The sequence below is a fragment of the Channa argus genome, chromosome 8, assembly GCF_033026475.1.
Source record: "Channa argus isolate prfri chromosome 8, Channa argus male v1.0, whole genome shotgun sequence".
NCBI lineage: Eukaryota > Metazoa > Chordata > Actinopteri > Anabantiformes > Channidae > Channa > Channa argus.
In genome coordinates this window covers 4,861,412-4,887,338 of record NC_090204.1, presented here as the reverse complement: position 1 = coordinate 4,887,338, position 25,927 = coordinate 4,861,412, and the positions used below count along the sequence as shown (strand labels likewise).

The window sequence follows — 25,927 nt, the reverse complement described above, 5'->3', positions numbered from 1 at the left end:
AAAGGTTGATGTTTGTTGTCCCACTCTTGGAGACACCACCAATAGCGAGTTTTGTTTTGTTAATACAGTTGATAGAAAGAGTGTAATTACAACATGAATTCATAGTTGAAGCCTAATTATGGGTGTGATAACAATTGATAACGGTCATTTAATGGGTTGACAACACTGGGATCGTCTGCACTCTCCTCTCGCCTCGTCACAGTCATCAAAGGGGCACAGCGACCCATCAGCGCACAAATGGCCTGAACCCAAGTAATGAATACGGTAAAAACGACGGCACTCATGAAGGCTGAGGTGTAAACTAAAAGAACACTGTGTGCACATCAAGAAAGAACTCTCAGATATTTATTCGGATGGGTTTCAGTCACACTGACCATTGTCAAACATCTGTCATTGTTATTGTTCGTCCATCATTATCTTGACTACTTTAATTACCGTAGTTATTTAAACACTATGTCTAGGTAACTCTCATCTTTCACTGTCCCAGAAGCAGCTTTTCTGTCAATGCAGTGTCTTCAAGACAAAACAAAATACTGTGTGCAAACTGACAGATGGGCTCCATCCTGTCACTACCTCTCAGAGAAAGAATGGACCTGAATACAGCTGGATTAGGCACCTGTGAACACAAATCTGATGCCATGAATATCCAAGTCTGAACCAACAGAAAACAGCGAAAACCCTCACAGTCCCCAAATGTGAACAGCGCGTTTGTGTTTCTGTGTTTTCCACCATCATATCCTAGACAGGTGTCACCCGTGTTGCTCAGGGGAGCACTGACTCAGAGGAGGAGACTCAAAGCAGTTGTTTTGGAGACATAGTGGTAATTGCAAATGTGCCCTCAGCTGACTGAGTCACTTAATAACCGAGACAGTCTCACAGCGTATTGACCTGCACCTCTTCACACATCTGTTGCTTTGGGTTTTATTTACTGTAGTTAAGGTCATATTTGTGTTCAGTATGAGTTACTGTGCACATGCACACAGACTGGAACAAGGATCCTCCGACATGTTTTCTATGGCTTGTGGTTGAGGACCCCATACTCATTCATATGCACATACACTCCTACACAGACTCCCGCGCTTTGATATATGTGCTGTAATTATGCAGCCTGCTCAAAGACGTTGCACAAAGAAATAAAGCCTTTCCACATGACAGTTTTTGTGTCTGATTCAGAGGCAAAATGAGACGAATCTCCTCGTTGATTCTCATGGCCACCTCTTTGTGCATATCGTCTGTCCGTCGTGAGGACGCTTAACAGGAAGTGAGCCTTTGAGAAAACAGACGCGCAAGTGTTTTAATCAGTGTGTGGGTTAGCGGAAGTGCTCTCACAGAGTAGAAAATGTAAATTTTGTACTGAAGGACGTGACAGGAGATGTGAGGTATTTTTCTGATAGTGTTGTTTGTTAACACTAATATTTTAAGTAAAATCCTGCATGCTCAGTGTGCATGTGTGTGTTGTGCTAAAAAGAACATTTTCCTTGATGTGTCCATCCTATTTGTTCTTTGCTGAGTTTTATCTGTCACTTAATGCTTCTGCTTCTCTTCAGCTCCACCAAGGACAGCACTTGGATGCTGGTTAAGCTCACGTTTACTCCTTCCTAGCCAGGCTTTCAGCAACACATTATGTCTGCTGCGAGGAGGAGCTGTGGTGTAGCCGGGCCATTAGGATGCCCCTGAGTAAGAAAAACAAAACAGACAGGCCAAACTGCTCCAGAAAATAATGGAGGACATGTGTCAGTGTTCTTAAAGGGTACACATTGTACTCCACCTAAACAATTGGCACAAAACACAATGAAAGGAGAAAAAAAATCCTGCGTCAGACATCTTGGACAGTGAAGTACTAAGTGCATCCTTTGACTGAGGATGACACTTTATCTTCAAGCCTCTCCATTTTATGAAACTGAAGGTTTCTGGTTGCAGGGGAATTGAGTAAAAACTTTAAAAATACTACTATGATTGAATTTAAAAGCTAAATAAACTCTTATTATTGTATTATTGTATACTTTACTTAAAGAGTGGCAATCTGCTGTTGGAAATGAAAGAGCTGGTTCCAAATGTGATGATTGTTTGGAGTATGGCTGTAGTATTTTTACTTATAATTATTCAGTGAGGAACTTTTTATAGCCAGTGCCTAAAGAATACAGTTGTATAGTTAAAATAAAATCTGTGGAAATAATGAAGAAAAGAGGGTGCTTAAGAGAGAAATACGATACGATTGTTTTAATCTCTATATGATGGAAGACTCAGGATGTAATGGTAAAATAATCTGGACAAATGTGAGTAAGAGGGGGACCCAAAATTCTTAGGAGACATTAAAGGTTAAGACACAGGGACAAATAGCTGAAAGCGATGCTGAAATTACTTTAAATTTTATTATTGTTTTTTCAACTGTCTGTTTATAAGATTGGTAAAAACTTTAAAAATGGAATTAGATGTTTCTTCAAAAAAAAAGGTGCAATTCAAGCTTTTGACTTGGCCATTAATAGTGAAACTTATGTGAGCAGGTCATTATTTCTTCCAAGTAAAGATGGCTTTCAACTTGATAACGATTTTTCATTCAAATGTAGTCGATTTCCTAATGACTGGAAACATGCCATTGTCACCCCTGTTCTTAAATCTAATCTGTGCATGTTGCTGGTTATACTCTTTGTGTTACCTATTTGGTTTATGTGGTATTTTTTAGACATTGTTATTGTGTGTTCTTCTATCATTGTGATTCTTTTAATTGTGAAATAACTGCAGCAAACAATATATCCCATGACAACATTTAAATAATCGTTCATGGTTTCCTACAGATAAACACTGAAATAAAATTATGAAAATAATGATTTTAAAAGTGTGCGTTTATGTGCACATAGAAAGATAGTGGTTGCATCAGTGTTTTCAAGGCAGCTGCATCTGTGGCAGATATTCCACTGGCTTGACGCAGGAGAGAAAGTCAAGGTGAACTCTGTTTTTTTTTTTTCTAAGGGAGGCTTTCACTTTTAGCAGATAGAGTTTTTCATGCGTCAGAGTGGAGCTCAGCATATTGTATAAAAAGAGATTGGTGCACAAACAATTGCATTCAGAAACATATTGAGTTAGCACGTTAAGCTATCTTTAAATCCTGAATGTGCTCATATATGTGTTTAAAGGTACACGTCCAGGTTTTGGTGAAGCACCCACACATGCTAATCTATTTACGTCTGTTTCAATGTCACATCAAAATCTCACATTAAGTGTGAGCTAAGGGCAGGCAAAGGCTACAGCGTGTTCACTCGCAGGCCTCCAGTCTCTCAAGCACCTCACAGAGCAGATTGTTGTGGTCCATAGGACTGGAAAGTAGGTCAAGCTCCAGCACTCTCTGCAGCCTTCCCATCTCACCATAGACATCCATTTATACAAACAGATGTATTGTTATTGAAGGTGATCAGGACAAGATGCTCCTGAGGAGGGCAGCCCAGAGCTGCTTTAAATATAATATCATGTTTCATTAAATTCTTCATTGCCCATTCTCCTGTTATCCAACTGTACACAACGGACCGCAAAACAAGTCTGTGACTGCATTGTCCTTGCGTGAATTACATGAAAACGTCATAAGAACTAGGCCACTACCTTCTTTAGCCTCACTGCAACTGTTATCTACTGACATCTCCTGTCATAAACATGTATTTAAATAAACTATTGTATGAATGTTATATAAACATCATTTGTGAGGCTTTCCATTTTGGATGCTGTACATCAGTTTCATCACATTATGAGTTAACCACACAATACCAAGTGCACATACTCACATGTGCAGGAGTGGCTGTATTAGATGTTCACGGTGAACTCTTATGATCCCTGCTTTGTTTTATGGGAACAATGCAGCTATTGTGCTGCTATTGCGGTCGAGCCGACTGAAAGTTGGATGTGTAGCAGAACAGGAGTCTTTTAGGGTAGTCGACTATGGTGAGGCTGTGAACAGGAATATTCCCTGAAATACCTTTTTTATCGTGTGTTTTATTTTGTCTGTTATCTGTCTGTATCTGGCATTTTCATCACAATGTCCGTAAAAGCATTGTTTTGTACTACTGAACTTTAGGCGTCATGGTCACCGTGCACATGTTGACATGTGGAAAGCAGCTAAAGATCTGCCTACACATACTGCCACAGGTACACCGAGTACATTCTGACTTAGTGTGGGTGAACATACAAGCATGCTTTGCTTTTTACATTTTTAGAATTTAAGAAATGTGACATTACTTGCTTCCCCAAGTTTCCAAGGGGACTGTTTTTTCTGTACCTTGTACAGACTAAACATTAAAGTGACAATTGTAAAACAATGCTAAATTAATCATATCTGTAATAACCTGTTTTGTTTAGAACATCTGAAATGTGTTTATGCCAGATTTATAAGTTCCAAGTTAAGCAACTATTTACAAAAAACATTGCAGACCAGTGTGTCAGTACAGAGTCTGTTGCACATCCACCACAATACTGGCAGCCGCTACCCAACATGCCCTGCTCCTCTGTTTATAGAAGCAGGGGTACTGTGCATGTAAACTGGAGTCTGTTTGGAACATTGTGTACCAAAAGCCAATAAATAAGCCAGAATTTCGTGTGTATGCCTAATAATTCACTCCCATGTTTTTCTTTACTGTTCCCTCTGTTCTCTCTGCACTATTTTTTAAGCCACCCAATACTTTTTTCTGCCCTCTAATTACATAACAAGTAAATTAGACAAACCCTTTCATCTGCCATTAATACAAGATAGACAAGCTAAAAGCGCGCACCGTAGCCTGGTTCTCCCGTTAAAGTATCCTACGGAAAAACACACTGATTTGCTTTTTAAAAAGCTTTACCAATAGTTCTACAGAGAATCTTTATAAAATAAAATAAAAGGCACCCATCTTCAGTGAAACAATAATTTATGCAAACATAGTTTTTAATAATACTACAAGGAACATGTAGTATTTTTTGTAGTAAAATTAACGTGGATTTGCAGGCAAATTGTTAGATTTAGGCTATGTCTCATTTATTTGCAGCCATCACAATATAACCAATATCTGGCATATATACCAGCTCTAGTACAGTGAAAAAGTAAAGTCTATCTTTTGCAAGCACAATCATACAAAACAATCCAAATAGACCTTTTCTTAATGTTTCGGGAGCGTGGGCCAAATGTCTCTAGGCTGCGGCGAATCGCAGCCTACAAACTGAAGGATTATTTTCCTGGCGGTAAGGAAATGCATAATTAATTTTCTCGCTTTGTAGCGGCTGAATGACAGGAAGGTCATCAGTGCTTTTAGAAGTGGGGCCAGCTTCGTTTACTGGAAACATTTTCAGAGCTTGAGTTTGTTTGTCTGTGTGTCTGTCTGTGTGTAGCGCACGTGCACCCACATGAAAATCCTAGCATTCAGCCAAAATTCTGATCTTAAGTGAGGCGAGCAGAGAAGGTCCTCTGCGGTTCAGCTGGGAAAAAAAAAAAATTGTTGTGGATACAAAAGTCCCGGTGTCAGCACCATACAAACTCATGGAAGAAACACGTAGTGAAAGAGATAAAAATTCCAAATAAACAGACTGAATTCAAATACAATCTCTGTTTTCTGAAGCTGTCCTGCAAAGCCTGAAAAGCAGATGAAACAGATTTTATCTTGAGGTTGAACATAGGTCAACAGATGTGCAAAACTAAGGGTGTTTTTATACCTATTTTAGTTAGTGGATGTCAGTGAATGTGAGTGAGATGTATTTTTTGCTGCAAACACATATCTACCTACACATCTATCATTAAGCATGTGAAGAGTTGCAACAAATGGTTGTTAAAGCAGTGTGAGACATGAAAAGGACAGCTGCATTCACAGTGTCCCTTAGTAGCATTAATACAAACAGCACTAAAATAGAAAATAAGTCCGGGAACATTTTGTATCAAAGTCTCACAAACTACCCTCACATGCAATTGTTCTCCTATCAATCAAAAGTATTCATGAATAAACCTTTGAGAACACATCAATCAACAAATTTCTCAATAAGCCCATGGTGCATACCAAATTTTTCATCAACAATGAAACTCTCCCATCCTCCCATCATCCTCACACTGGCAACCCAGTTATTGTGTTATTTGTTTTTCAGTGAATACTTTTATTCTCCTCTTCTTTCCCACTCCCTTTGAAGTATGTTAATCATAATTATTTGTTGTTTTCCTTTCCCTTTGTTCACATGCAAATGTTAAGGAGATAATTGCCCAGAGATTGTTGTGAAAGCACAGCCTAAGCTGGTGATGAATGAACATGTCCTGAAGGGCCAGGACTCCTGCAGAGCTTTATACAGAGGACACTTACCTTTGAATGTGCTCCATCTTCATTATGCTCAACTACTAGGAGTTATGGTGGAGAATACCTGTCAAGTTAAACGATTACTTATTTAGTCTACAAAATGTGAAGGATAGCAACAAGTGGCAAACAGTGTGCTGCTGGAGTTCAAAGGCTCTGAGCATTAAGGAGCCACTCCACTTAATTTTCTCAGATGTGAAAAACAAAATCTGACAATCTCTTCCTACAGGAAACAGATAATCTGTTATACAAGCAGTAAAATTATTGATTGATTGATTGATGATGAAGACTTTTCCCGCTCATGAGAGACAAATGGAGGGAATTCAGTTTTCTTAGGCAAAGATTAAGCAAACACTCTGAAAACCTTATTTTACAGGCAACATGAAATGATTATATTAACAGACAAAGCAATTTTTATTACATTAATCAATAAGTCTTAATTGACCAGACAATAGAAGGCCCTACACAGCAGGTTTATATTAACCTTGCTTAATAAAGCCAAACTCTCGTTACCAGAAGTCAACAATGAACTACATTTCCCTAAAATCTTTGTGTCCATTACTGGCAGATGATTGGTTATATTCCGGCTAAGATTTACCGTGCGTGTCTCCGTGTGGTCCTTTCACCCTGTAAATCAAAGCCAAAGAAATCTGCACCAATCAGCTCAGGTGTTTTCCCCTTGATGGGCGGGACTACAGCGTTTCCTCACACATCAGGCTTGTTTCCTGGTCGTTGCGAACAACCTGCTGCCTGCAACTTCGCCTGTCCACACTTCACTCATGCATCGGCGCTTTGCAGTTGTGGTGTTTTTGGAATGTGTATGAGGATGAAGCCGTGCAGACACTGAGCTCAGCTTGACCCTCCGTTCCCTGCTGGCTGCATGCTGCTCCGTGTGTCTCTGCCTGCTTTCTGACGCTTGGGGTTTGCAGTCCGGCCTCCGGCGGCGGCTGCGAATTAACTTCATTTCTCAGCGTCGCCTGGCTTTGAAATCATGTTTATTTCATGAAGATGGCGGTGAGAGGGACACTGTAAACTAAATGACTGTCAGAAATATCGCCTCCATTTGTAATATGGTGAGTAAGCCGTTGGTTGTGTATGTTGCTATCGATCCTCCTGCAGCCGCTGCTGAACATGTGTGATGTACATGTGTGAGTCGCGTCCTCTGCACGCACACACACACGCACACGCACACACACACACACACACACTGTGCAGGCTGAAGGCGCTTTTCAGGCTGCTCAGTAAATCAGTCTGTGCTCACAACTTTAAAATGATTCACTTTAGCGGGTGCCCGTGTCTTACAGGCCAAGGATACGAAGGTGTCGTATAAGCTGACACGTTGCTTCCTCCTGGTATTGTTGACATTACGCGTTGCAGCTCGTAGAGATCAACACAATGTGCAATTTGTAAAGCTGTCACCGGTGACTGACAAGTGAATGGAGCAGCCTGCTGTGATTGCATAATGTGGTGCTGCTGCAGAGGACTGGTTAGTTCCTGGTGGCAGAGAGCACTAATCTGTGTTTATGTTGTGTTCAGGGACAGTGAACATTTGGTAAGAACAGACGTAATGTTTCTGCTTAATGCCACTGGCCTTCCCAATTTAGAAGGGGCAGTAATGTCAGTGTACAGTAGAGAGTATCTGTACCTGGAGTTGTACATTTGTAAATGTAAATGTACATTTATATCATGTATTTTACAGAACTGCTGCCTAATACGACCCTCCTGAGAAAAAGTGGTAGCACAGTTTAAGAAAAGATGAGTTTAAATAGATTAAGTGTGTGCAAGTCAGTCCCTTTGTGCAGGAGGTTTCTACAGCCTGCAGCAGGAGTGGCTGATACAGTTCAAATGAGAACCTATAAAAAAGAAATGCACGAAAGACTTTACTTTTCAGAAGCTGGAGCCAGCAAATGTTTGGTGTTTTTGTTGGAAAAGTGGCCATTATACCTTCTAGGAGCTCAAGATGATATCTTCCTAAATGGTAATTTTACAGGCCCTTTATTTCCCAGATAATTTCCTGGAATGTTTCCTAATAGTTTCCTAAATATTTGCTGGTACTTATTTGTTAATTAACATACAAGGTGCACAGAATTGATGAGCTACAAAGAAACAATGTAAGTTGCTCCAGTTATGAACCCGCTTGTTAAATTTGAAAACAGGAAATTATGTACTACATCGCTTTATAAACAGACATCAATGTCCTAGAAAGTCTTAATACAAAAATAATTTGTCATTTGGGATTAGAAAGAAAATTAGTTTTTTTTTATTAAACAGGTTCAGTTTGTAAGAAAACGGCATCAGTTTGAAAGTTAAGTTCAAATGCAGCTAAAAACAATGTGCCATTCAATTAAAATGCAACAAAACAATGACTATATCCGTATTTACTGATTATGAACTGGTTAACATACGGCAGCTCAAAGTCATGAATATTTAGCCATTAACTGTGTAATTGATAACTAATTTTTAGTAAAGTATGAGGAACATTTCCAGGAAACAATCTGAAAAACAAAGGACCCTTGAAATAAAGAATTACCAGTATCTTCGGTTAAATTGTTTTAGTTTACCATCAATGCTAAGCCCCCCAAAATTTCTCTGCCATTAAAGGACACTAAATACACCTCACACATCAACATTTTAAAAAGTATGTGACCAGCTTAACTAAAAATAACAAATAGTTTTAAATTGTTGCCTAAATAGTCCTGTCACTTAAATCAACTCCGACTTTATTTACATGTGTATCTATTACAATATGGATGAGATTCAAACTGATGTTTAATGCAGTGAACTGTGTTCAGCAGTTGCATTGGATAAACAAAACTTTAGTCCTTTATTTTTCAGTTAAATTGAACCTTACACAAAGGACAAGGCTTTTGTGTAATGTTTCCAACTACATAATAAAAATAAATTTTAATACAAAGCAAGTGGTTATAGTAGCGTGGGTGTCAAGATCCTTCTCATTTTCTTTTGTTCTGCTAACAAACCTTCACCTTGTCCTGGTTTGAGTATGAAGTATTTTGTCCTTGTAAATAAATAACGCAGCAGTCTGCTGTTTAAATGAGCAGCTCAGATGTCAGAATGCAGCATCAGGTTTCTGTATGGTTTCGATAGATATTTCATCTTTCTCTGTTTTTGTGTAAATTATTACATATTGTCAGGTTCACTATCGACAAACTTCACCTAACGTTTCACACCGTCTCTCTCCACATTGGTAGAATGAAGGCCAACACTTGCATTGTAAGATTTCCAACAAAGGAAGGATTCGTTTGGATGCGTGCAGTCAGTGTGTGCTTGAGTGTGTGTGCTGCTGTCAGACTGGAAGCGGGTAATCAGACAAAGAGGTATTCACAGTCTGCTTTGACAGAGGGAAATGACAGTCCTTGGAAGTCCAAGGCCTCCCTGAATTAAACTGTCTTCTATGTTCGCTCAACAAAGCTTTGGTTCATTTAGAAAAGCTTTGAGGTCTGACAAGAGATAAGTGGTCTGTCTCAGCAGTCACTTTTGTAACTTTTGACATGGTTCCGTCTTTTTAGACCATATCCTTTTTCTTCTTTGACAGGAAGTTGTTTTCTTTTACATAAGTACTTTCTGTGGGAACCTCAGCCCCTAAAAAGAAAGGATTATCTTTATAAATATATATTTATCAAAAAGAGGCCTGTCATGTTGGTTTATCCCTTAGCTTGAGCAGCCTGTTGCCGCTCCTTAATATTGTAAACATTTCCATTTTAATTCGGCTAAAAAGAAACAAACTAGACTAAACAAATTAGGTTTCATTTTAGGTCCATGATTTTCCATAAACACAAATATGCAAACTGTTACGTGAGATGATGGTGATGATGACATCAGCTAAATGCACGTTCTCGTCTTTCTCTGTTTTGTCTCTTCAGGGCACCAATGCCTCTGCTCTGGAGAAAGACATCGGCCCGGAGCAATTCCCAATCAATGAACACTACTTTGGATTGGTCAATGTGAGTATCATTAAATCCTCTCATACATTAACAGAGGTCACAGCCAAAAACACTGGTTTCATTTTTCAAAACAAACAGCTGCGAGTCCCCGGTGAGTCATGTCCACTAGTGGACAGCTGGTTAGAAGGTGACAGTTGTTTGTTGTTTGTGAGTCTGTTGCCCAATAAATGGATGTTCTGATTTTATATGACCTTCACATAAACACCTCAACGCCTCATATGCAGTGTCTGACAAATGAATGGAAACAATAGAAGGCAGTGGTGTTTTTCCAGCAGCTAATATAAATGATATTAAAAAGAAAAATCATGGACTGTAACTTCTTGGCTTCCTCCTGTTTGTTCACCCCATTTCCTTTGTCAGTTTGGAAACACTTGTTACTGTAACTCAGTGCTCCAGGCCCTCTACTTCTGCCGGCCTTTCCGGGAGAACGTGCTGGCCTACAAAGCTCAGCAGAAGAAGAAGGAGAACCTGCTCACATGCCTGGCCGACCTGTTCCACTCCATCGCCACGCAGAAAAAGAAAGTGGGCGTCATCCCACCCAAGAAGTTCATCTCGCGCCTACGGAAGGAGAATGGTGAGAGCACGTCTGATGTAATTCTTCCAGATTATTTTTGTAAGTCAAGAATTTGAGCCAGAGCTTAGAACTTGCTCACAATGTCTGTGGGCTGTGTTACTGGGACATGTATTTTTTATAGTCTGTGTGTTGTATTCGGTTGTACATGTCAACTTCCCCTACAAAAGACATACAAACTGAACTCTAAAATATATCGGCACACTTGTGAGCAGCTATGTTTGGACTTCTAAAGAGTGCTAATGCTGTCGGTGTATGTTTGCGGGGAATGTGACAAGGTTTCCTTCTTTTCACGCTGGGCCCTGTTAGCTGCACAGGGTTTCGTTGTTATGAGTAATGAACCATGGGAAGTTTCACCAGCAGGCCTCATGCATACAGGGGAAACACTGCAATGGAAACTTTTGCCATGTAGGTTAGTCAGTCTCAGTGTCGCTGCATTGCACATGCTTGACGCTTCTGCCTTTCTTTCTCTTTAAACTTAATTTGCGTGACATTAAAGCATCTTGTTTTTTCTGTGTGACTTGCTGTCTGACATTGAGCACGTTGAGGAATCTAATCAAAACACCTGTTTAAAAATCTTATTGTTTCCTTTTTTATTTTGCACCATAAAGTGCTGTTCTCTACACACACAAACAGAGAGTGGAGGTGTATGGTTTGTGTTGGCTTTAATGTGGTCTGAATGTCTGAGCGAGGTGAAGGGCAGGTGCATGTTGGTGGTAAGGTCACTCAAAGAGTAGAGCTGACAGACAGGCCTGAATGTTCTGTCTCCGCCGTTCATATTGAGGGAAGCTCTTTGTGTGACTGAACAAAGCAATCGCTGTTAGACCAGCTTTGGCTCTAGGCTTTTTTTTTTTTTTTATTATTTAACCCGACTCACTTTCTCCCTCGCTGATCTGCCACTTCTCAGTTTCCCCCCCCTGACATACAGACCTGTCAAAACAGGAGTATGAGTAGATGCTAATACCATCAGTGAAGCCTTTTGACTTTCTAACTCTGGACAGAAATTCTTTCTGAAGCTGGCTTGTTCAGTGCTTGTGAACCAGTTCTCAATTTATTATTTTAATGTAATTATTACAAATGTATTATGATCTAAAATAATAATAATTGAATGGTAAATAGTCTGCACTTTTATAACACTTTACCCATTCAGTGTGTATATATACACCATATATACACTGTATATATATCACTGTAAGTCCGTTACCTTATCTCTCTGCAGATCTGTTCGACAACTACATGCAGCAGGATGCCCATGAATTTCTCAACTACCTGCTGAACACAGTGGCTGACATCCTGCAGGAGGAAAAGAAGCAGGAAAAGCAGAATGGACGCCTCAAGAACAACGGTACCGCTGTCAACGCGGAGACTGAGACTGAGAACAAGACGGAGCCCACATGGGTTCATGATATCTTCCAAGGCACACTGACCAACGAGACCCGCTGCCTCAACTGTGAAACGGTGTGTGGGTGTGGCTCTTTTTATTTTATTTGTAGTGTATATCTTGTTACCTGTGCACAGCTGCAGGCCCTTGCTTCACCCTGAAGATGAGATTTCTCCTGAATAAGTCTGAATAAGGCAAAACAGTGATGCCGTGAACACTGACCACCCACTTTACATCAGGGCTGCAAGAGTCTTTGTCCTCACAGTTGTAAGGATGTGTAGTGGGATGGGTTACCCCGAACAACCCCTGCACACACCATGGCTCTGCACTGTGCAGACACAAAAAGCCATTCTGTATAATAAGCATTTCAAAGAGCAGCTGCAGGCGGGTGGATTCTGTGTCACAGCACAGCAGGATTAGCCTCACTGACTCAGGCACAGAAAATCACAGTTTAGTTACCTCAATGTCTCTTCCCTCCTCTCTTTGACAGGTAAGCAGCAAAGATGAGGATTTTCTAGATCTCTCTGTGGATGTGGAGCAGAACACATCAATAACACACTGTCTCAGGTAGTGTTGATTTATTGAAACAATCAGTCACAGCTAAAACACTAACACTAGATCAAATTTACTTTGATTTGATTCGAGTAAAATTGAATGACCAGGCCTCCTGTGGCATTTTCTCCCCTCCAGGGACTTCAGTAACACAGAGACTCTGTGCAGCGAATACAAATACTACTGTGAGACCTGCTGCAGCAAGCAGGAAGCGCAGAAGCGGTCAGTGAAGCACTGAGATCAACACCACTGTCATTGTGCTAAACCACACTTGTATGAGCATGTATGCTTCTCTGCAGGATGCGTGTGAAAAAGCTTCCTATGATCCTGGCGCTGCACCTGAAGAGGTTTAAGTACATGGAGCAGCTGCACCGCTACACCAAGTTGTCCTACAGAGTGGTTTTCCCCTTAGAGCTCCGTCTGTTCAACACATCTGGGGATGCCGTGAACCTGGATCGCATGTATGATCTAGTGGCAGTAGTGGTTCACTGTGGCAGGTAGAGTACACTGATCTTGGACACAATTTAAAGGGGCAGTCCACCAATTTCAAAGCTGAAGTTTGGTGAACTTGAGTTGGGTCTTGGGGATTGAACTAGTTTGTACAATAGTGCTGTTCAGTTGCATTATGGAGTCTGTAGGATCCAGGATCTTGGGAGTTGGACTCTCTGCTTTTATTCTGAACACACTTTTTTAATGCCTTTCACACGGATGGGTCTCCCAGTTTTTGTGGCGCTGCAACACAAAATCTATTATATAGTGCTAATCAGCAGCCTAGTACGTGCCTGTAAGTCACACTTACGAGAGGGAATTATTTCTTTTGTTCCAAGACAAAGTTGCTGTAAAGATGCCTGGACCAACATTAAACAGCCTAACAACACTCACCTGCTGCAGGATGTATAATTTAACAGTTGCATCACACAATAATGACGAAGATAAAAAAAAAAAAAGATTGCTTATAACTGCAAAGGAAAGAAAAATGAAAATCAGAAGTAGTGCAGGGTGGGAGTTTTAAGATTGCAACATCTGGACAATAGCGAGTCATTGTTTGTCTCTGTTTTGCTCAGCGGCCCAAACAGAGGTCATTACATCACCATAGTGAAGAGTCATGGCTTCTGGTTGCTGTTTGATGATGACATTGTGGAGGTGCGTCACTCTCATGCTGTTGTACTTTAATCAATGTTCCTTGACTCATGTGTTTGTACTTTGAACTGTTGTTTGTGTTATCAGTAAACCACATTTCATTTCTGTCGTGCAGAAAATTGATGCCCAGGCCATTGAGGAGTTTTATGGGCTTACCTCAGACATCTCCAAGAACTCTGAGTCGGGATACATTCTCTTCTACCAGTCCAGGGAGTGACTGGAGCTTGATCAGTGACACAGGATGGGACTGAATAGGATGACACCTTTTTATTTGTTTGGTTTTATACCTTCAGCCTAACAGACCCAGACTTCTCCCACCTGCTTCCCTCCTTCAAATCAGATCCCTCAGATGGATGTGCCAATTCTCTGTCCCATTGTCAACCTCTGGGCTAAACCGAAGTCTTGTCTCTGTTATTTGCATCTTGTCTTTTAGTCCACCTGCATCTGGACCGCACTTTAAAACAAAACCAAACGTGCTCAACAGCACGACAGAAAAGGAGTCTACGTCCACATCGAGCCCCACATGCTCAGTGTAGACTAGTAGGAGAAGCTTGCAGAGGTGATTCTCTCCCAGGAGTACGATGAGGTGAAGGGTCTGGTGCACATACACACAGTTCTGTTTATATAAGGTCTACTTCTATGATGTGTAAGCCCCTGATAATTGCTTTTTTTAGGGCTCTGCATCGCTGCCCAGCCATTGATATGTTTATGTGCGTTGTGAATGTGTAGGTGAACCAAGTTGAGACAAACACTGTTTATGCACATAGATAACGTGGCAGTATCTGAGAAATAGTTCACCTGCTTTTGGCTTGTTCCTTTAGGGGTCGCCACAGCGGTGCAGGTTCCGCACGCTGATTTGGCATGAGTTTTGGCATGAGCAAGGTATCCGGCATGCGTTTTCATGCTGCAACCTTCCCATTTTATCGGGGCTCGGGACTAAAACCAAGTTCGCCCTCGTTGGCTGGGAGGGGCAACACCTGGTGGGATGGGAACATGAGACCTTCTGCATCCAACCCAATGCTCTACCCCCACGGCAATATCTGAGCAGTATAGAAGTTGTTCTCTGTGAGCGTCAGCTGCGATGACTCACGTTGTCCTAACCAACTCTTCATCTCTTAATTCAACTGAGCCACATGCCCAAACACTACACATGAAAGGGTGAATCTTGATTCACATCGGGTGAATCTTTAGGATTTTTACTCTGATAAGACCCCTTATTTCCTGAACATATTTATTACTGTCATTTGTAATCCTCTGGTAAATGAACATATGTGTAACATAGCTCCTTGAGAGCTTTGTATGTTAAGCTTAAGTCTGATCTCCTGGTGTGGAGACCATGGTGTATGTAATACACAACCTAATAGGACTTCTAAACAATAAAATTTTGTAGTTTGCATGTTAGATACAAATTTTAAAGTCAGATTAACGTGGTGCAAGTGACACACAGTCCATAACTGCCTAACCTTTGGATTGACGTGAAAATAGTGCAATAAGAGGTGAAGTTATCCAGTGTGCAATTTCCCAGGCAGATTAATGCAGAAGACTTAAATGTTAGTAGTCAGTGTGTGTGTGTGTGTGTGTGTGTGTGTTTTGTTTTTTTACGCAGCTGATTTTTCTTTTCCAGTGCTGTGTGTTCGTGTGCTCCTGATATCATACTGAATGCCCCCCTTCACTACATGTGGTGCACACTACCTGCTTGGATGTTAGCTATGATGATCTTTCATCCGTCTTTTTGTAACCTCACATGACATTGTGTTTTGTTTTCTTTATTTGATTCCTGCGATGAACCACAGCTTAGAAGATTTTATCTTGGTTTGTCTTTGATTATGTGAAATGTGTGTCATGTGTAGCACATTGGAATCCTAAGTCCCCCAGAGGTTTAATTCAAGCTTTGTTGCTAATTAATAGAATATCCTTTGTACTGTAGATGTTTGCTCCTGGGGTTGTTGCGTGTAGAATAGTGCAACGTCAAACAACTTGTTTTCATATGAATGACATTCCTGTTTGCTCGCCATCAGAGGATGTGACTTCTTATCATTTCCTCTGAAAATGTAGGATAGCATTAATGTACTAGTTTGGTGTGTGTGTGTGTGTATGTGTTTGTGTGTCTGTACAGAAGAAGCAGATTTTAATGTGAATAGAGTGAGACTTGAGGTGATGAATGCACATTTCTGTTGTCTCTTCCATTTAATCTGTTACTGAGTGAAGACACTAGGAATATGTGCCAAATGGGAGTTGATGCTGACCAGTGACTGACCAGTCTTTTCTTTGTAATGATGCAACTGTACATATATATTATGTAGAAAAACAATTCTGAAAATAGGAAAATATTTTTTTAAAGTGAAGAATAAAATTTAAAGAGGCTCATTGCAAAGATTTTAGCTTAACACTGACCACTGATGAAGCCCTGTTGATACTTACTGTGCTGTTTACAATCACTCCATTACATAATCAATCAGAGTTGTTCAGACGTCACTGTCTGTCTGGGTTGGACTGAGCCAGGGTAGAAGACTGTAGCAGAAATGGTGTGAGACTTAACACACTGATCTTCCATTAACACTTATGCACTCGCTCTCACTGAGATGCTCAGTCATTGCACTTGGTCTTATGTTACTGTGATAGTGTTCTACCTAAGAGGGCTCAGGTGCAGAGAGTCCTGCATCAGGTGGGATCTGACTGAGATTGTTTTTTTGGCTGTAAACTGAAAGTGCACTTTATTAGTGATGAGCTTCAATGATTTAACATTAGGAACCACAGTGTAACACACTCATTTAGAGCTTTTTGTTATGTATTTTTTCTGTTCAATAAAATCACTATCAGCTAATTTTCCCAGATTGTTTTTTTTCCTCACTAGATCAAAAGTTTCCATTTATCCACACAACCTCTATTAAGGAAATAGGTGAACTTAAGAGGTACAGTAAGAGGTACACAAACCCAATGGCTGGCTCAATGGTTTTCAGTAAAATTAGTTGCACATATTCATAAATGAATCCTTATCATCTAGTTACTCAATCAGATCCTAGTTCAACACTCCACACTAGGTGGTATACAAAATATAACCATGTTGAACCATTTAACAGGAGGTTGAGAAGAGAAGTCACCTTCACAGAATCCAAACTTGTCCAGAGCATATCTTCGTCTAAAGGAAACATTTTGGTTGTCACCTAGAATTAGAAAAAATGTCCATCTTCACAGCTATCAGATTTGTGTCCTCTCAGTCACCCTGAAACTGCAGCTAATCCCCTAGGAGAAAAAATGCAGCGTATGCCAGGAGTCAGGTACACGCTTCCCTGTTGGTGACTCCATCTTTTTCCTTTTCTTTCCCCTGGTTTTTCTATTTCATCTCCCTCTCTGCTTTCACTCCGAGGCTCCATTCAACAAGAAAACAAAGGCGCCAATCAGTGTCTAACAGAAACAGGTCACTGTTATGTTTAAAAAAATTAAAATTCCCTCTTAAATGTTACATCTTTATACACTACACTTTTTATATCCTGTATCATACACAGGTACAATAATTTAATTAAGAGAAAAAAAAAAAACTAAATACAAAGAATATTGACATTTCGAAGTACATCTACGTGTCTTTGTTTTAGTTTGAACCAGAGGTTATGTGGTAGTACCCATTTCCTAGTTGTAAGGTTTCGGGGTTTTTTTGTTTTCCAACTGAACTGTTCTCTGATCATATTTTTAAATTACTTTTATATGTTTCCATGTCATTTTGTCTGTTTTGTTTTTTTTGTGTGGTGTTAAAATGACTAGATCATAAGTTAGATCATAAGTTTGATCATAAGTTTGGCTTTGGGTCCTAGAGTCTTAGGCTGCTAAACAAAGAAAAGCATGATGCATAAAACCTCATTTGGATTTGTAAATCATAAAATACAAGTGCAAACAATTATTGAACTGTTTTCAGTTCATACATGACTGAAAGTCAGCAAAAATTATTTAAAGTTTAGTCTGTTTTAAATCAAAGTTTTAAATCTGTAGATGTGAATGTTGATGTGTTACTGCTGAACTGAGCTGAGATTAAGACAACAATACGTACTTTAATAACAGTCATGAAACCCACAGTGTTTTGAGAGGTTATTCCCAGTGTGCTTTTCCGGTTATGAGGCACAACAAGACCACGGTTACTGAGGGTGAAAGTCTCTTCTGCTAATTTGGTGCAAGATGTAGAAATGAATCTACAGTGAAAAACCACAGGTGGTCTCAGTCATGATACTGAGCATTCTTTCTCTTTCTGTGAAAGGATCCTGGGAGCTTCTGAGAAACACCACCTCCCACAGAGAGCTGTACACCTGAGCATAAACACACATGGATCCACACAAACAACCTGCAGCTCAAAATTGACAAATTGTCACATTTTGGAAGACCTTCAGCTCCTTCCCCGAAACCAGACGTGTGTTCCGTTAGTTACATGAAGAGGAGATCTAGAAAAAGTCTTTGTGAACAATGTGTTAGACAATGTGTAACTTGAGTTCTTTTTTTGTTCAAGGTTTATTGTGGAAAACAAAGTAGTTTCAAATGAGTGCAAGCTTTCCCACAGGAGATGACATCTCCTGAAGTCTTTGCACACAATATTGTTCTGGTAGCTCTAGTTTTAAATTTATTTGTGTGTGTGTGTGTGTTTAATAGGCTTGTTCAGTTATTTACATGCAGACCAGGATCTTCAGTGCTTTATTTAATCTGTGAATCCTTTTTCTTTGTGTTTTCCTTTAACACGGAACATGTGTTAAGTTTCTCATCATATATAAAGATCTGTTGCTTATGTTTCTTTACAGTTAATTTCAGTTATTGGGTCACCTTTATATTTATATAGTTTTCTCATAGCCAGGTTTGACATATACAGTCTCTTTGACTTAGTTTTCTGTTTGCTTTTTTGTGTTGTGTAGATAAACTGGACTAGACTGATGACTCTCATTATCAGTGAGCAGAGATGACAGAAGCCATTGTTATTCACTTCAGTTCTATAAAACGGATGTGCATAAACAAGTGAGGCTATTTAATGACATTGTGCAAAAACATATAACACAGTCCTTAGTCATAGTTTTGGTGACAGTGATATTGGAAGAATACTAAATACTAATACTAAAATAAACAGGATACTGTTAAAAAATAAATGCTTGATATAAATTATTTTGAAAGCCTTTGGGGGAAGCAGGGCTCAATAACTTCCAGTCAGGACCTACAGCTAAAAAGTACACTGCCAGTGTACTGGTATCAATATGATATTATTGCCGTGCTTTATACATAGACAGTGTGCATGTATGTATATGTGTGTGTATCCTGAAGGAAGCCCAGAAGGCAGCAGTTCCATCTAACTACTGCCCAATAACGTGCCTCTGGTATCATTGTGGCCAAGATTTGCAGGCACATGGCTCAATACATGAGCGGGGCCCAGAAAGGAATTGATAGTAACAACAGGGGAGGGAAGCTTTAGCTGTTCATAGACAGAACAGTGTCTTGAAACTGCAGACAGACTTGGATTCACTTGGATTCACTACAAGAAAGCCTCTTACTCAATGCTTCAAACATGGATCCTGGAATGCTTGGAACTGTACAACATCAACAGGACTCAGACTTCATCAAGAACTCAATGAGGAAATGGAAAACAATCCTGTTAACACAGGAACATGTCAAGTACAAGATCAATAAGGACCAGGGTCTACCATACCAGGCAGGACTCCAGGTGCAGGATGTGCAAAGATGCCCCTGTGCATAACAGTAGGGTGCAAGACAATAGCAGGCAGGGCACAAATGAAACACCACAACCAACGGCATAAACACAAGAAATATACAAAGTCAAAATGAGGTACACATCTGAGGGTTGTTGAGAAGACCAAGCTAAGATCCTGTGGCCAACTACCTGTACATACAGTAGATGGACAAATAGAAGAAAAAGGCCGTAGTGATAGATAGTAGTGAAATGACAGCAACATCAGGAAGAAAGAAGAGGTCGAGAAATGCCAGAGGCTGAAAGAAAAATTAGTTGAGATCTGGAAGGTGAATATACAAGTGGTCCTTGTGGTAATAGGAACATTGGAGGCTGTGACCCCCCAAACTGGGACAGTGGCTCCAGCAGATTCCAGGCACAACATCTAAGATCTCTGTCCAGAAGTGCAGCTCTAGGAACAGCTGAGAGAAAAAAGAGGCTGCCTCAAAGAGGGACAGATTGAGATTTTTTTCATTTTACATGGATGTATATATACAAAGAGAACAAGTTGGCAAACATTACGGTAAGTGAAACTGTGTCACACAAAGAGTCTTAATTATCCAGCAAATATGTGTATGTTGAACTAGAGATGAACTAAGTATAACTTAATCTTGATGCATTTTTTGATTTGCAGCACTTTTGAATCTTCAGAGATTGAGTCTATTCAAGTTTGTCCATAACAAACTGAAACACAATGATCCTGCATTTGCATCAAAGCTAAATCTGTTAATAATGTTGAAATTATCTTAATTCTTAGCCTTTGTAATTTAGATTAAGTGACATAACCACAATCCACATTAACATTATCATCCTTGGAATATCTGCTATTTTTGGCCCTTACAGACTAATGATGACCACAATCATCAATATTGATTGTAACCTTAGTTTTTGGAAGAAGGATTTGCTATAGTTCTCCTCCCAGTCTCTCTCTCTCTCTCTCTCTCTGCCCCTCTCCCGCTCTCCCTAAACCCCAGGTAGAAGGAGAAATATTTATCTTTTTGTCTATTTTTGGCTTATGACTTTTGGGGAAATAGAAGGGCACATGATTATAAACAGCACCTTACTTTCTTGTCTTTGTTCAGGAGACTTAATTCTTTCCTCTTAGGACAAACTACAAATATAAGGCAGGGTATATTATGCATAGGTCACGAGACAATTAACAATGGAGCAAGCTAAAGCATATTATGATGCAGAACTGCCATCTAGTGGTAAAAACACAGCATTGTCAATTACTGAGAATTGTGCGATACATTTCTGGATGACCAGAGGTTAAAAGGTCAGATCCACATTATTCACCTCTTCATATTTGATCATCCAAAAAATACAAAAACAAATTAAAATGACATCAACAGATGTTTTGATTCCTTGAAAATCCGTATGCAAAAAACAGCTTTCATGTCATTAGTTTTAGCCTCCTGAGTGTATGAGAGACAGACAAAAGGCAGGGGCAGAAACTATAATGGTGATTTTAAGTGAAGTTGCAAATACTCAGCGCCCCCAGAGGTCAAACCACAGCCACAAGAAAGTTTCCATATATTTAATAGTTGTACTTGTTCTTTCTCCCTTCCTCTAATGTTTCTCCATCCCTGTTCAGTGTGGGGGTGTTAAAGCCAAGTCCAGCCCGACACGAGATTGGCGCCAGGTTTGACCGTCTGTTTCCGTGAGTGTATCAAATCTAAGCTAAGTGTAACAAGCCCCAATGGAGCAGTAACTATCGTAACTCACACCTGCATCCACAGCCCTCTACGCTGCCGGTGCTACTCTGTAAAGTAAATGGATGTCTGTTATTCACATTAATCACATCAAGCAGATGTGTTTTTATATGGAGCATTCCAGCATCCAGGAAAGTCTCCCTTTCTAAGGACAAGAAGCAGGTTAGGGTCACCACAGTACACCTCCTGAAAAAGCAAACCTTGTAATCATTGCAAAGATTAACATCTCTACACAGCTGAGATTTTCCTTTGTAAATGTAAAACGATTTCTCTTTGCCAAGCCACTGGCATCTGACTGATCTCTTCTATCCTCAAGAAAGAGAAAAGGTCATGACAGCCTCTGAGAATTGAATGATGTGTGAAAAAAACGCCTACGTAGAAAATCACAAACCAGATCACCTCATTCTGGGCCCTGCTTTTGTGTCGCTGCTCTTTCAAGATCCTAAAAGGCAGGGCACATGATTACTAGGCTCATTAGGAAGCACCTGTGCTGCTTCCATGAGAAAAATGTAGATTTTTTAAGGAGATCAGGGTGTTTTTCTGCACTAGGGTTGGTAATTGAGACAGTAACTCTCTCTCCCTGATGTCAGGAGATCACAAATCAACGCATGCGTCATAGTTTGAGGGAAACTGACTATTTTGAATAAAGCACATAACATCATTTGACTTCCCAATATTCCCATTCAGTGGTTTGTGATAACCCAGATGTGCAAAGCATGACAGGACAGGAAGAGGAAACCTTCTGGCTAAATGTCTGCTTTGGGAAAAAGACAGTCCAAATTCTAAGTCGTTTTTCTTTATTTGATATGATAGTGGTCATAGAGAAAGGAAGGAAGTATTTATCTGTGGTATCTCTGGCAGAGAGTTTGGTCACTTGATGTCTGATCTCACTGGAGCTGTGAAGAGGATCAGCAGTCACGGCTGTTTCTCCTCAGCATCAACTGGGCCGATGCCTGCGGGCAGCCCGTCTCAGTGACCTCATACGCCTCGTTAGCAGCAAGGAAACCGCCCTTGGTTGTTCCAGTACAGCTCGGAATGGGAATAATTAGGGTGGGGTTGAGTTGGCTGTGTGCTCTACTGAGAGTTATTCACACACAACACGGAGTTGATATATGAAACTACAGACTTGACTCTTCTGTCCTTCTCTCTCCTTCTGTTTTTTCCCTCCTGCCATAATTTGTGAGGTCCCGTTGTGCAGAACCAGTATCAGGCTTCGTTCCAGATGTGTTTAACTGCCTCTGAGGGCCACAGACTGTAAAGAAACACAGCAGACTTGTCTACCTGCCTAAGGTCAACAAGTCTTCAATTGTGAAAAAATGAATGGTAACAAGTAAGCAAATTTGGTAGCTGTTTGCACAGAAGATGCAGCTTTGTCTTTCCATTCTTACTTTCCCTATATCTCTCTGTCTGTGTTTTGTCCTTTACCTTCTTTCCCCGTCCTCTCTTTTTTAATATTTCCTTTGATTTACACACTGCAGTCTGGTCTCCCATAACCATGTCATCATGTGCTGTGATATACAGCCCTATTAATATTCCCCCTCTGGTTCAACCGAGGGATCAAGGCGGGTACTCATCATGCTCAAGCTCCAGATACTCAATTCTTGCCAGGATTGAGCACATTAAGCAGAGCCAGAGGAAACATCACACGGTCCAGCAATGTTGAGTCAGGCTTCTGCCACCAAACTGGAAACTTTAGCGGAATCAGTTTACAATGAGGCCCAACTATTACTGACGTTCTTGTTTTGCTACCAGAAGAAGGCTAAACCTACCGCACGTTTCCTACCAGAACATGCTGACTGTTCTTTCCCTGTCAACTGCACAACTACAGGCCAAAACAGTTTGCGATCTTCTTTCACTTCTCGATCCATCCACAGTCCACAGTCACTTTGTCCTTGACCATAGTACACCTGAGTAAACAACTCCCCGTCCATTAGCAGGCTCACTGAAGGACAACTGAGCTCTACTGGCTTCCTCCTGGTTATTACAGTAGCCAGGGCTGGCGTGTGTCCCAGGAGCCAGGGCCTCTCTGAAGTGCTGCAGACCAGAGGAGACTATCATTGTGTGGGAATGTGATGAGGACGCATGGCAGACGTTTCCATGACATGGGTTTTTGCAGAATCTGCTCATTTTCGTTCAAACATATTCGCCAAGTCTTCCAGTATCATTAATGCAACGGTTGACAAGAATATTTATTAGGTTTTTCTTGGGATGCATGTAAACCTTCAAGAGTATTTTGTTCTAGACTCAAAATTATAGTGCAAGCAGCATTATTTGATGCATGTTGCAAATCATTGCAGCTATAAACGCACCATATAATTTTTAATCAGCATCAGCACACAAATACCGTTCAGTTGAGTGTAAATGCTAGTTGGTGAACATGATTTCCAGCTAATAAAAAGACAAACATAAAAACGGCATAGTGGTACATAAGTAAACTCTGCTGCAGCTTGTCTTTGGCAGTGAAGGAACCCTTTAAGGCTTCTTAATCATCGAGAGGAATCAGAGGGTGTGGAGGCCTGCTACTGTTCAGTTTCTGCTCTGTAGAACAAATGCCTGGTTTCAAACATTAGATATGGTCTAAGGAGCGAACAGTATAATCTGTTTGACTGGCTGGTGTGAGACTGGGCAAAACCTGGAGATAAAAAAGGCCTAATTAGATTTGTAGAAATCCTACAACAATTTGTGAATGCATTACGACTGGGAGGTTGCTGGTGGAATCTCCTCTAGGACATTTCTTGAAATGTGAAGACACTGTTGCACTCACACACATGAATTATGCACAGTAAGGGTGGTTATTGTCATATTTTAGGAAAGTTCTCAAACTCTATCTCTATCTTTAGAAGAGATAGAAATCAAGTATTAGTATTTCTTTTCTCAATATGTAAAGTTATGATGTTTTATGGTTTTAGTTTAATACAGTACTGTGAAAAAGTCTTAGGTCACCATTAGATGTCTTTTGTGTTTTTAATTATGGTATGATGACCAAATATATTTATTTTACAGTCTCCTTATTAGAATACAACTAGAAAATATAGGAAATATGTAAAGAGTAAAAAAAAACATAAAAATGTCTTCTATGGGAATAAGTATTTAGTGCGACCTGGCTTAGCATCTGGCAGCTTCTGCCAGTGATGGTGGTGATATTGTCTGAATTAATAGAATTATGAATAATGAAAAGTACACACAGGTTTTAATTTCTCGTGCCACTTTTTATTTCTTATTCTTGTTAATCATGTCATGATCCCAAGCACATTGTTAATGCAGTGAAATTATATTTTGGTAAAAAAAAAAAACAGTTGATGAAAGTCATGGACTGGCCTCCACAGAGTCCACACATGAATATCACAGAGGCAGTAAGCGATCACCTAGACAGAGAAAAACATCCTAAGACTAAAGAAGAGTTCTGGAAAGTGCTTAAGGAAACCTGATATAACATACCATAAAATTGCACAAATTAACTTGAACCATCTCCCAAACAATTTAAACAATTTAAAATGTGTTATGTTGGAGGCCAAACAAAAAAATGATTGTTGGCTAAATATTTCTTGTATTTTCTGGTTAGAATTTAATAAAGATACCAGAGTATGGATTGTCACGGCAACCTAAAACAGCGATGCTGAAGGTGGTCTAAGGGATTTGCACAGTACTGTGCATGTGTTACCAGAAGATTTCCTGTGACATTATTGATGCAAAGCAGTATGTGTAATTCCATGTGGGATATGCCAAATGTTTGTTTTAACTATCTTGCAACCACGTCTGTGTTTTTAACTCTGCAATGAATTTAATGATGGAACAACATCGCCACCTATGGTAAAACAGTAGTAGTGTAACTTCACTGTCAGGAAATGTAAATTGTGGGAACGCTAGAAATGTTATGGAAAAACATCCATCTATCTGTCCATTATCCTAACTGCTTATCCTGTTCAGGGTCACAGGGGGCTTGGGCCTATCCAAACTGTCACTGGATGATTCCCTGGACAGGTCTGTTATCCCAGGACTAACACAGAGAAACAGACAGATAAGCATTGTGACGGCCCCATGGACATATAAAAGTATTGCCTTGGCCTCTTGTTGTTTTCCAGATTCACCTTGATCCTCGGCTTTATGAGGGTTGCAGTCACTTGCTGGACGTCTATAAACTTGGTCTGAGTTCAGGATGTTGCCTTTTCTCCATTGGGAGGCTGGTGCCTTGCTGGCACCCAGTGTAGTTTTGTTTGGTTTTGTAGTTTGTTTTGTTAACGGACATATAGTTTCCGCCTCATCCATCACTCTCAATTCACTACTGTTCTGTTTATTTGATACCACATGTTTGTTTTTTGAGTTTTTCTTAATAAATCATTTGGTTATTTAATCTTAACATCATTCACATTCACACCAGTGGGTTATTTAGAGTCACCAATTAACCTGCATAACATGCATGTAATTAGAGTGTGGGAGGAAACAAGAGTATCTGGAGGAAACCCACGTAAGCATGGGGAGAAACTCCACACAGAAAAGCTGCAGTGCTAACCACTCCACCACTGTGCTGCCTTTTATAGAAAAATATCCATGGAAGTCTATAGAACTAAAGTTCAGAAAAAAAAAACTGATAACAACTTGCGGCAGGAAA

At 40.1% G+C, this 25,927-nt stretch overlaps 1 protein-coding gene across 2 annotated transcripts; it reads left to right on the top strand.

Moving 5' to 3' along the window:
* The first annotated feature begins 6,943 nt into the window (after positions 1 to 6,943).
* usp46 (ubiquitin specific peptidase 46) lies at positions 6,944 to 15,758 on the top strand. Of its 2 annotated transcripts, XM_067512252.1 has the most exons (9): positions 6,944 to 7,363; positions 10,172 to 10,252; positions 10,613 to 10,826; positions 12,043 to 12,281; positions 12,695 to 12,771; positions 12,895 to 12,978; positions 13,056 to 13,253; positions 13,821 to 13,899; positions 14,012 to 15,758. In XM_067512252.1, exons 1-9 carry the CDS (start codon positions 7,328 to 7,330, stop codon positions 14,111 to 14,113), a joined length of 1,110 nt encoding a protein of 369 aa, XP_067368353.1. In that variant the 5' UTR covers positions 6,944 to 7,327; the 3' UTR covers positions 14,114 to 15,758. The 2 variants fall into 2 exon arrangements, with proteins under 2 accessions (XP_067368353.1, XP_067368352.1); XM_067512251.1 differs by lacking the exon at positions 6,944 to 7,363 and having other exon boundaries at positions 10,094 to 10,252.
* Positions 15,759 to 25,927: the final 10,169 nt, after the last annotated feature.

What these genes read in the sequence shown, in the direction of transcription:
- usp46 (XM_067512251.1), top strand. Translation starts at nt 10,109, where the DNA reads ATGATGGTGATGATGACATCAGCTAAATGCACGTTCTCGTCTTTCTCT. An exon ending in GCGCCTACGGAAGGAGAATG is followed by an intron (nt 10,827 to 12,042) that starts GTGAGAGCACGT and finishes ATCTCTCTGCAG; the next exon opens with ATCTGTTCGACAACTACATG. An exon ending in GCTGCCTCAACTGTGAAACG is followed by an intron (nt 12,282 to 12,694) that starts GTGTGTGGGTGT and finishes TCTCTTTGACAG; the next exon opens with GTAAGCAGCAAAGATGAGGA.